At 36.4% G+C, this 12,706-nt stretch overlaps 1 protein-coding gene across 2 annotated transcripts in view; it reads left to right on the forward strand.

Annotated features, from left to right (window-relative positions):
• The first annotated feature begins 1,741 nt into the window (after positions 1 to 1,741).
• The window catches only part of ROBO1 (roundabout guidance receptor 1), a 196,418-nt gene continuing 185,453 nt past the window's right edge, over positions 1,742 to 12,706 (forward strand). For both annotated transcript variants that reach the window (XM_036754542.1, XM_036754543.1), the window contains exon 1: positions 1,742 to 1,893. In XM_036754542.1, the coding sequence (XP_036610437.1) occupies positions 1,774 to 1,893 (120 nt within the window). In that variant the 5' untranslated portion in view covers positions 1,742 to 1,773. The remainder of the gene's footprint in view (positions 1,894 to 12,706) is intronic.

Below are 12,706 nucleotides of genomic sequence, written 5' to 3' on the forward strand. Positions count from 1 at the left end.
TCAAATATATTTGTCAATATTTTATCATACTGGAGTTGGGATAAAAATGACTTTGTGCAAGAAAACAAAGTGTTGTTGTAGTTTGGGGGAAGGGAGGCTTTTTATTTTCCTACCATTACATTCTCTAAATGGACTCGCCTTGTCTCGTGACATAATTGAAAAGGCATGCTTCAAAAAAATGAGACCTCCACGACCTACTTATATCTAACCTTTAATTCCAAAGCACACGTATTTGAAAAGGCAAGAATTACCAGTTAAAGTGTATGATTTTGGAAACTTCTTAACTTGTTTGAGGTTTTGAACTTCAAATTTAGAATTTTTTAAAAGTAGTAGTTAAAGGACTGTATTTTGCATTGTGGTACTTTAATTCTTAAATATATTTTTAAATGTTATGTTAGTTGGAATATGGGGAAGTTGATGTAACATGACGACTCTCAGAGCAACTGTAGTGGCTCTCGCGTATAAATCAATGTATTTTTTTTAATTTAAAAACATATCTCTTTCCTTCCGTCTCTTCTAATCCCTCTTCTTCAACAATAGTTATAGCTTAACTTTGGTCACTGATTTTAGAATCAGAAGACCCAAGTTCAAATCCTGGCTCTTTAACCTAGAACTTATGTGACCATGGGCAAATTACATTATTTACTTGTCCCTCATTGTACTGATCTGTAAAATGTGAAAGAGTGGACTAGATGGCCTCTCAGGTAACTTCCCATTCTTGTATAACTCTGATCAAACTTTTTGTATTATGTAATTCCAATTACCCGAGTATATCAATGTGAAGATTTTAGAGGGGAAAAAATGCTGATGGAACTAGATTGATATTTTTGTGTGTGTGTGTGTGTGTGTGTGTGTGTGTGTGTGTGTGTTTGTTACCATTTATCTTATTGTATTAGAATAAAGTAGATATGGTAAATATACAGAATGGGCATTTTGTAAACAATTTTGTGAAAAAAATACATGCATACTTTGACAACTTCCATATACATTACAATACACAGTATTTTGGCAGCATTTTTAGATGGAAGGGAAAAAATTCTGAATTTAACAGCTTTTCTAACATGTGTAATTCTTTTTTTTAAGAAAAATAAATTAATGACAATGATTATATACATCAAAGTGTCACACCAGTGCTATTTTAAAATTCTCCTCCCATTGGAATATTCTTGTAAAGTTATTTAAAAGAATCAAATTCTATGCCTTTGTTTTTACTTTTTATTTTTATATTAGTGTTTATTTCTACATAATTCATTTAATATACATGTGTAACTAGAAAATTTGAATTTTACATAGTTTCTTCTAGTCCAATTCTCACTAGTTACAGGGTTATAAAAATAGGTTTAACAAAGAAAATGGACTATTAAGGGCGTGTTAAAGAAATAACAGTGATAACCCTGAGTGCTGAGTATTATCATCCTCCAATATGCTTAGGATTCCTTTTTTGCTTATTTATTGGATGGAGGGAGGCAGAGCAATTGGGGTTAAGTGACTTGCCCAAGGTCACACAGCTAGTGTGTTGAGTGTCTTCCTCCTGACTCCAGGGCTGGTGCTTTATTCACTATGCCACCTAGCTGCCCCAGGATGTCTTTTTTTAAAGAAATAGATGACGGTGACTAAATTGTACCTCTGACAAACTCAGTGAGCTCATTTTTTGTAAAGTGCTATTATAATATCTGCCATAGTGAAATATCTGTATTCATACACACACCAACGCTGACTTTTTTTTTCTTTAAAGTACTACGAGATGACTTCAGACAAAACCCTTCAGATGTAATGGTGGCAGTAGGAGAACCTGCAGTGATGGAATGCCAGCCTCCACGAGGCCATCCAGAACCTACTATTTCATGGAAAAAAGATGGATCACCATTGGATGACAGAGATGAAAGAATTACCGTAAGTATTACACTAATCGTTGGGGAATAGCTGCGGATGCTTTCATTAACGGAACGGTAGACAAAAGATAAGGCTGCTTGTTTTGGAGATTCTTGAGCTATATCCAATTTGTCCTCCTAGTTAAAGAAATATTTTTATTTGTTCTAAAGTTGACATACCAACAGACATTTATATAGTAATTAAAAGCTACGATCTCATGGGAGCCTTATGATAACCTTGTAGGGCAGATACTTAGAGCAATTAGATCATCAGCCCCATTTTACAAATTCAGACTTTCTGATTCAGAGAAGACGTGATCTGCCCACAGTCACACCCCCAGGAAATGTCAAGCGGGGCTTTCCAATATTCATTCTATTACATCATGCTACCACAGGAATGTGAGCAAATCAAGGTTATTTGTAATGATGTAATGATATTTAGTTTGGTCATTAGAGATAAAAAAGACATTTCTTTTTGTTTTTTACATATTTAAGGTATTTGTCCACAAATGATGAGGTTACAGCACAAAGTACAAAGCCATTTCTATGTGTCAGACCAAAGGTTCTTCTTGAATAGCCCCACAGAATTCATAGAATCATGGAGTGAGAGCTAGATGGGAACTCTGTACAATCTTACTTATCCTCCAGATAAGGAAAATAAAGTCTGGAAAGTCTGACTCCCTCCAAAGTCCACAGTAGTGAGTGCCAGAGCCAGCAGTTGAGTAGAGTTGCTTTGACTCCAGATCTTGCACATTTTCCACTGCATCATTCTTTCTTCCCAATTTTAATTTCTACAATTTTTTTTCAGTTTTATTGTTGGCTTTTGTTTTTAACCACTCATTTACTCAAACATCCTTCTCTACTGAGAATCCCTTTTTTTTTTAACAAATCAGAAGCCAAGCCACCTGTCACATCGACCACATCAAAAACTATGTAGCACATTCTGTATCCATAGACCCTTCTCTCTGTAGCAGAGGAAAGTTTGTTCCATTATCAGTTCTCCATAATATACATTGACCATTACAATTCATCCTTGTTAAACTCTGTTTTAATACCATCATCATGCTTTATTCTTTTGCTCAATATTGTTTTATATACATTTCTCTATTTACCATTTCTTATGGAGCAATTATATGGCATTACTTATTCATAACACAGTTTACTTTTATATTCCTCAGTTAATCAGCAAACAAACAGTTATTTAGCTTTGTCTGTATAACAGAAAACTGTGCTGAGTGTGAGGGATACAAAGTAAAAACACCCTCTGTCCTCAAAGAGCTCACATGCTGATGAAGGAGATACTTCTACATAAATTTCTCTGCCTCTTCTCTGTCTCCTTTGCTAGATCCTCCTTCAGATCTCTTCCTTTAAAACTGTAGATGTTTTGCAGGCTTTGATCTTGGACTTTCTTCTCTTCTCCTTCTATACCACTTCAGTTGGTGATTTCATCTGCTCTCATGGATTTAATTAGCATCTACGCTGATGATTCTCAGATCTCTTGATCCTGTCCCAGTCTCTCTGGTAACCTTCAGTATTGCATCCCTAACATTCTTCGGACATCTCAAACTAGATATCCAACAGACATCTTCAAGTCACTAAGTCCAGAATAGAACTCATAATCTTTCCTGCTAACCCCTTCTACCTCCTACCCTGTTTCCAAAAAGGGCAGCATAAACCTCCCAGTCCCTCAGGCTCGCAATTTAAGTCATCATGGATTGTTTACTATCTCTGGCCCTACGTATACAATGTGTTCTCAAGGGTTGTCGATTTCCCTTTGTGGTATCTCTCAAAAATTCCCCTTTTTCTTGTGTGATATAACCATTACTCCTATGCAGACCCTCATCACCTCATACCTGGATTGTTGCCTGCTGACAGATCTTCCTGCTTCAAGTATCTCCCTACTCTAGTCCATTTTTCGTTTAGCCAGCAAAGTGATTTTCTTTAAGTGCAAGTCTGCCCATCCTCACCCCCAGCCTCTCAAATAAACTCCACTGTCTCCCTGCTTCCTCCAGGAACAAATACAAAGATTCAAAGCCCCTTATGCCTTAGTCCCTTCCTGCCTTCCAGTCTTCGTACACCGTATTCCCTACCACATATCTTATACTCTTTGACTCTGTTTGTCTGTGAATAATACATTACGTATCTCAGCTCAGGGTATTTTTTTAATATTCTGCAGGAAGCCTATCCTAACGTCTTTTAATTTTCATACCTTCCCTTCTAAATCAGTTCTTATTTATCCTGTTGTCTCTCCCGTTAGATTGTTAAGGGCAAGAATTGTCTTTTCCCCTTATTTGTCTCCCCAGGCCAGCATAAGGTCTGGCACACATAGTAGGTACTAAATAAATATTTGTTGATTATTTATACACACACACACACAATACCAAGAATATGGAAGGTATATTTAAAGGGGAAGTTACTGGAGCATTCTAGTCATGATAGTTAAGTAGTATAAAGTCATATTGTTGTGAAATAAAGTGTAAGAAAGAGCAAGTGGGTCAGTATCAGTGGAACATAGGAGGAGAGTAATGTGCTGAGATTGTCACCATAAGAAGGGGTCGGTTCTTTAAAGTTCTTAAAGAAGGACTTTAAATGCACAAGAGAGAAGTTCGTATTTGGGCGTAGAAGACTAGTGAAAATGGTAGTTTGATGAATAGAGGGGGCCTGGTCTTACCCATCAATAAGAAAAGCACTTGGCAGCTCTGTGGAGGAGAAGTGAGAGAGTGGGAAGAGACTTGAGGCATAAAGTCCAATTAGATGCATATTGAATTAATTGAATCCTTATTTTAGTAGTTGGTGTCCTGGTGTCCTTGGGTTTGCCGGACACTGCTACTATTTCAGTTGTTTCTAGTTCTTGTTTACCAACTTTCTGTACCCAACTTTGCTATTTTTTTAACCAGCACCTAATAATTTTGTTGATTACTGCTTTATTATTATAGTTTGAAATATAGTAATTGTATGATGTATATATTCTTCATTCTTATTTTCTCCACCTTTTTCTCTTGAGATACTTGAATTTTTTTTCCTGATGAATTTTAATTTTTTTGTATAGTTTCATAAAGCAATTTCTTTGTACTTTCATTAGTATCGACCTATGCCTGTAAATTAATTTTGGTAATAATCGTTTTTCTTATTGGCTTGGCCCAGTCACTCACAATTAATGTTTCTCTAGCTATTTAAATATTCTTTTATTTTTGTTGTTTGTTTTGTCATTGTACTTTGTTTCAACAATCCAGCTAGCAGCTGTTGTGGGGGTGGAAGCACAAGTTCTTTTGATCTGCTTTACTAAGGAAAGCTATGTGAAGGGGTTGACAAGCTTACTTTAATTCAGCATACAAATATCATTCACTTAGTTCAGGGGAAAAATCCAGCACCCTGAACTTCAGAACAAATACAAACAAATTACAAACATCAACAGACAGACCTTGTCTGATTCAAATCCCAATACATAGTTACGAGAGTTTAACAAAGTCCCAACATCTGGGTTTACAAGCTGGAGGCCTTCTTAGCTACAGCTGCCAGAGTGAATCTGGAACTCTGCCAAACACCACCAAGAGTGAGAGCCCTGCGCAAATGGCTCTGTCTTCTCTTCTTATAGGATTTCAGACGTCATCAAACGTCATCTGAATGACCAGAACTTAGGCTGCTATGATTGGCTCTTGAGTTAGCCCCTCGCCTTAGGACCCTGGGAGGTTCACATCCACATAGGTTAGGTTAACACCTAATAGGAGTTAGAGCCTGGGGCTTAGCACTTAGTAAGACTCAGTGAAATATGCTGAATTACTCAAAGGAAATGTGTGGGACAATAATCCCCCAAAATGAAATAACAATCAGAGGTTTCTCAAGGTAAAGACAGAGGCTTTATTTGCAACTCTTGCATGAGAATTGGGCATCACCCACTCCAGAATGGTCTGGGGTGGGGAGACAAGTTTCAGAAGGCAGACGGTCAGTTTATATACCCCTTAAAGGGCCCCCCCCCAGACCTCCTTACAAAAACAATTCTAAGAAGCCCCAAAAACCCCCTGGACCTCTATCCCAATCCGTGGTGGTGGTGGTGATGGTGGTGGTGGGGGTAATTGGCCTCACATTCTTGAAACAAGGAAAGATTCTTAATCTAACACCTTAACCTCAAACTGACAGACAGCCGTTACAGGCATGCTCACCCTATGTGCATGCAGGATGTGGATAGATATGGTATATGTGCAAGTTTAAGTGGGGGGCGGGGGGGGTGTTAATTCTTAAACTTAAAGATATAGTTCAGGCTTTATGGAAGCTAAAATATTAAGTATCCTTTTCCTTAAATGAGAGACTTTCATTCATCCCACTCAGAAACAAAAGCCAAACTCTTCAAGGGCACTTGTTGAACTAAATGCTAAGAGCCCATTTTGCTTACCAACACAGTCTTGAGGAGGGTGTCTTGTTAATTCCCAGATATTTTATGTATCTTGTAGTACTTCTGAAATAGAATGAGTCTTTTTGTCCTTTACTTTAGACCTTTGTAATACTCTGTTGAAATACTGATGATTTTTGTGAATTTTTTCTACTTCTTTAGATTTTAATTATCTTAAGTAAGCTCTACCCTGAGTGTCTGGGGATTTCTAATCAGGGAGCAAGCAGATACAAAGCACTTACCATGTGGCGGGCACTGTTCTACTCACTGCGAAGAATGAAACTAGTCAACAAAAGGATGAAACAATCCCTTCTCATTTTTAACTTGAAACTATCATACCATCTGCAAAATAGGGTTAATTTTATTTTGTCTTTGCTAATTTTTTTGTCTTCATTTATTCTCTTGCCTGATGTTGTATTTAGGCTTTGTACCTCAGTATCAAATAGCAGTGGAGGTAAGAGATGACCTTATTTTACCCCATACTTCCTGGAAAAACTTCCAAGTGTTTCATCACTGCAAAAATAGCTTTCTGTCTGTCTGTCTGTCTGTCTGTCTGTCTGTCTGTCTCTGTCTCTCTCTCTCTGTATATACATATACATATATATACACACACATATACATATATAACATATACACAAACATACTTTTTAATCATATTAAAGAATAATATTTGTGTTCTCTTTCTGAAACACATCCATGTCTATTTTTTTCAAAAGCTTTGTCACCATCTGTTCCTATAGTCACCTGGTTTTTATAACTTTAATGATTGTGTTATTATTCTCCCCCAGAGCACCACATTTATATGTAAGGTTAACCTTCTTGGTCAAAATGGAAAAAAGCCACATGCCCTATTAGGACACCAAGAGGCTCAAAGATACAGTTTGGAATAACAGATTTAGATTTGTACTTTTTGGATTATTTACCTGTTTCGGAAGGTTCTGCTGAATTTCACTTAGAAAGAAATTTTCAGTAATTCCTTTTCATGAATTTTAAGTTATATCAGTGCTTATCTCTTAAAAATGAAGCAAGCCTTACCATTGGATGTTAACCTGCTTTGGATAATTGATCTTTTCCTTGGTAAATAGTTAGTGATAATACAATATTTCTACCAATAGTCCCATTAGCTCTGGTTAGGCAGATTGGCTCTCTCTTTTTAACAGTGTCTGTTAAGGGAAGTAAAAAATGTTCCCTTAGTGACCCTAAGGATGAACACTCTTTATCTTTATACCTTAGCGCAAGAGAGACTGTGGAGAAGAAGGAAGTATCTATATCCTAGAGATATCTACCCTCCAAACAATACTTTTCCCCAAACCAAATAAGGCTTTAGGCCAAAGGTTTGCACCGTTCTTTGTCAGACAGTGGGAATGATAGTGAATCTGGAACTCTCTCTTCCTTATACTAAACCTCCCCCTCAAACATCTGCAGTAGGATAAGACTGCCAAGAAACTACATTGGTGGTAAATTAAGGGAGTTGGTTGGTATTGTTATAGTAGAAAGTGATCGTAAATCTGGGAAATGGGGTCAGAGGTGTTCTGGGCCCACTTCCAAGGAGCTAAGTAAGTGCAAAGAAGACAGATTTGGCAAAAAGAACTTCTCTTGTCAGCTTCCTGCTCTAGGCTTAAAGATAATAAAGCGTATTGCTGTTTACATTTGTATTCAAGACATTCTTTGAATGTTACTTTTGAACATCTTTTCTTTCCCTAATATTCAAAATTCCTCTTTCCCCAAATCCTCCCAACTAATTACAGCCTCCTAATAGCTACTTTACATGTTGTAATAATTCCCTTTTCATTATCAGAGAAGACTCCCCCTTCCTTATCAATAGTAGTGATACTGATGGATGAGTACTTTTCAGGGATCCAATAAAGCAAAGTTGGGAGTGCTAAGAGTCCAGCAGACTTACAGTAGCCACAGGTTCAGTAAAACCCAGGAAGAATTATCTCCTCTTTAAAAAATGCTACTTTTAAAGAGACTTTCTTGGCTTATTTCTAGAGAAAACGTGACTGAGATGAAGGACTATAGCATCTCAAAGGTAGTTTATGGAAGCCTATAAAAATCTCCTTAACCCTAATGGCATCCAGCCTCTATGTGAAAACTTCAGGGAGTCTACTACCTTCTAAGGCATCCCACTTTGAACAGTAATTGAATAAGAAATGCTTGAGAAAACAAACAAGGTTGTTTTGCTTTAATTATTACACAGAAGGGTGAGTTGTATCAAAATAAGTCAGAAAATTTTTTTCACTTATCCTTGGGAATTTTGTAATTTATGACATTGAATAAGGGATTTTAAAATTTGGACAGAGCAGTTTTGTTTCTTGTAGGATATCAATGTTTTTTCTCTCCAGAGGAATTAGCAAAATCATTCACATTAGGTTTTATATAAAATATGCTCACTGTTTTACAGTAAATCAAACTACCTTTAATTCTAAAGCAGACGTTAATAAAGTTATAATAATATATACCTACAGAATGATGACAAGATATTAATGTAGAAACAATTTCTGAATCTTTTAAATTCTGCCAAGATGGTGCAAGATTTGTTTTTGTATTTTAGGAAGCAGTGACATCTGAAACAGAACTATTTCTAAAACTTTCTTTGAGTATTGTGTAAATTATTTCTATTGAACTGATAAACATTGGAGGTAAGAGTTATATTTCTATAAGCAGGGAAGTGAAAGGACTAAAAATAAAGTAATACGAATCAATAATCACTTCCCCTTTATAAGTTGGTCACAATTGTTTTCTGTTTTCTACAAGAAGACGAAACTGAATTTGGTTAAATCTCCCAGTTGCAATGAAAAGAAACTGAACGAATGTATCCAGTGTTGGAAATTAAGCTTGGAAATAAATCCTCTGGAAATAGAAGTTATTAGATATTTAAAATGTTGCTTATTTTTTCCATTTTTTCTTTTAAATTCTTGTTTTCATTTTCGTTCTTCACCTGCTTTGTGAAATGTAGCAAATAGAGATGAACAAGAGATAAATGCACATCATATCTTTATTTGAAGATCACATGTTATTTATTGCTGAAGTTTTGGGGTTGAAGGAATTTCTAGTGTTTTTTTATTATAATGGCTTGCCTTGGTTGAAATTTTGAAGTTCGCCCCCTCCATTTGTAAGAACAATAACACCTCACACAAAGAGAAATTTATTAGTGACAATACTGACCTTTTAAAAAATGTTCTTGTATCATGGCTTATTAGAAGGCTTGAACAGCTGGCAGAATTTTAGAATAATTTGCTCTAGCATAGTAAGGCTATGGAATAAGGATACATGGCTTCTGTAGACGAAGACCCTTTTGTCTTAATATGGAAAAGTATCTGGGTCATTAACTATGAAGCACATGTACGTTGTGTAGTATTCATAAATCAACTACATCCAAGAGCCTGGACTACACACTCCTGTAACTTTTTATGCCTTTTGATGACCAGGAATCTATGCCAGGGAAGCTAGGGTCAATCAGGCCCTGGGGCAGCTTTGTCTTCTTAATGGTAAAGCTCCCTGTATTGTGAGTGAAAGAAAAGAAGGTGTCTCCCATTAAAAAAGGACTAGTCTGATCACATCCTTACATGAAAGGATTTGATGAAAGCCTAAGGATAAACTGTCTCTTGTCTCAAAGCGTTCTATTTTGTTGAAATGAGTATTTACATCCAGAAGCAAAATTTAATGTGGCTTAAGTGAATAGCTTGGGTTAATAAGTTTATGTCCAGCTTTAAATACATTTCCTCAGGTAACATGAAATCTTTCTAACAAAAATGCTAAAAATGACATTTTTTTTTGGAAAAGAAATTTTCCCAAGGGGTACATACTTATTTTAGTCGCGTTTCTTTACATTTTGGAAGGAATTTTTTTAAAATATTTTCTTGGTAGTTAATGTAATAGAAAATAAAAATGGAAATGACCCTTTAGAGGCAGTTTAACGAAGAATAAAAGAATGAAGAAAGTATTCTATTAATTAAAGATATAGCATTGAATTTAAGTTCGGGAATCTGGTGAGAGTATACAAATGAAAAAATTGGTAAAATGGTAGAAGACATGATAATCGTAATTTAAAATTTAGTGTCAGACATTTGTACTTCAAAATTATTTTGAAACTTAAGAAAAGTTTAAAAGAACTATAATGTTTATGTGAACCTGTGTACATGTAGAGTAAAATTTAGTATTCTTTTAAATTGGACTTTGTAAAATTTGCTAAGATTTTAATAGATTTTAGAAATTAAAAGAGATATCAAAAAGTATGAAGTTCAACAAGAACTTGCAATCATAACTGGGAGACTTCTCTAAAAAAGTATTCCAGGTAAGTTTTAGCCCAAGATTATGTACTTAATATTTACTCTATATTTATAAGATCATTGAATATGAAATCTAGGAGACTCACAAAACTACTCGCTTTATGGCCTTAAAAAAGTCACTTAAATGATCTGAAACTCAGTTTCTCCATCTTTAAAATATGAATAATACCATATCTGTCTCATTGTGGTTGTAAGCAAAGTGCTTTTCGAACCTTCATATACTGTATAAATATGCGATACTATCAAAATAGAACGATATGTAGTTGAAAATCATATATGATTAGATTACTTAATCTTGAGACATCAGTTTGCCATGCTGTGAGTCTAAACCTTGAAACTATAATGGCCTAATCAGCTATAGATATCAACATTATACTTATGGATTTAAAAATTGTTCTTGTAAGGAATACTAATTTTGGACTTAGAGAACCATCATTCAATTCCTACTTCTGCCACTTATTACTGCCTTCAGTGAGGCACTTAACCTCTGTGAGCCCATGTTTTCTGATCTGTAAAATGAGCAGATTGTGCAAAGTGCCATTCAGAGTTTTTTCTAGTTCTTAATTTTTGTCCACAAAACAGAAAACAGTCAGGTAATATAGAATGAATGGGGAAATGATGTGGCATTGTCCTGTTTAAAAAATAAGAATGAGAAAGCTATATTGGGAAAAAGAAGAGGATAAAAGAAATGATATGATTCTTCTGCTGAGGTGGATGACAGAGAGAAGAAAAAAGTTATTCAACTTTATGTTCTCTATGATTTCTTTACTACAGAAAATTGTCTTTTATAGTAAAGTCCAGAAAAGAAATAGCTAATAGGGTTAAACCCAAGATTAACAGGGTAAGAGTTTAAGTTACTGGGCATGGATGAAGTATATCCTAGGAAACCAAAAGATGCAGCTTTGATGGTTGAAAAATTTTCAGTGATCTTTAAAAGATTGCAAAGAATAGGAATAGTAAAAAGGGATAGTTGTTTCTACTTGAAAGGAAGAGAGGGAGACGGAGAGAGATACAAATGACGGTTCTGTGAACTTGTCTTTTTTTCCTGTCAAAATTTTGAAACATTATTTAAGTACATAAGAAAAGTAAACCGAGGGCACGAATGCCACCTGTTGTCCAGATACTACTACCCAGTTGTATGGACAAATTGTTCATCAGTATATAGATCTTAGACAGATGTTGCAAGTAAACATTGGTTTGGGCCTAAAATAGCATCAATGGTGATAACAAGACTTGTCTAATACTACTAATACCCCTTCAGTGTACCCCAGCCTACCAGGTAGGAATCCCCTCCCCTGGAAGCCCTATCATGGAGATAATACTCAATTTCTGCCCCTTCGTAGACTTCTGAGGAATCATCCCTTCTTTCATAGTCACTGAATAAGGGTGGTCCCTCACCTTCACCCAGGATTTCACAATTGTCACCAGTTCAGTTAAGGGAGCTCCTTTACGCTTCACAGAGATACTTTCACTCTCTTTCTTGCTTCCTTATTAATGTTAAGGACACCACCATCCTTCCAGTCACCCAGGATCACAACCCAGGTGTTCTCAACTCCTTACTCTCTTTATCCCTTATACCCAAATTGTTACCAAGGCCAGTCATTTCTGCCCTTTGTAACATCTCTTATATAGCCCTTTTCTCTCCTCTGACGCTACTACAGTAAAGGGCCTCATCCCTCATGCTCTCATACTTGGGCTTGTAGTAGCCATTCTGTTAGTCCTCCTGTCTCAAATCTCTCTTCACTGCACTTGGTCATTAGCAGTCAAATTGATCTTCCTTATGCTCAAGTCTGCTGATATCTTCCTTCTCTCCACACCCCCTGGGCAGTTCAGCAGGCTCCAGTGCCTCCCTAGCATCCGAAGAATCCCCACCCCCCCCTACACACGAAAATCCTGTATGTGGCTTTTAAGGCCTGTATAAGCAGGCCCCTTCCAGCCTTTCCAGTCTTCTTACACTTTACCCCATTCACTTACCCTGCAGTCCTAGCATCCTTGCCACACCGCCCCATTTCTCAGCTCTGCGCATTTTCACGGGCTATCCCCTCGTGTCTGCTGTCCTCCTCATCTCGGCTTCTGTCTGCCCTAAGCCTCGTCAGGTTCCATGAAATTCCCATCTTTGACAAGACGCCTTTTGTAGTCCTCCTTGATCTTCGTTG

Source organism: Trichosurus vulpecula, chromosome 4 (assembly GCF_011100635.1).
Source record: "Trichosurus vulpecula isolate mTriVul1 chromosome 4, mTriVul1.pri, whole genome shotgun sequence".
NCBI lineage: Eukaryota > Metazoa > Chordata > Mammalia > Diprotodontia > Phalangeridae > Trichosurus > Trichosurus vulpecula.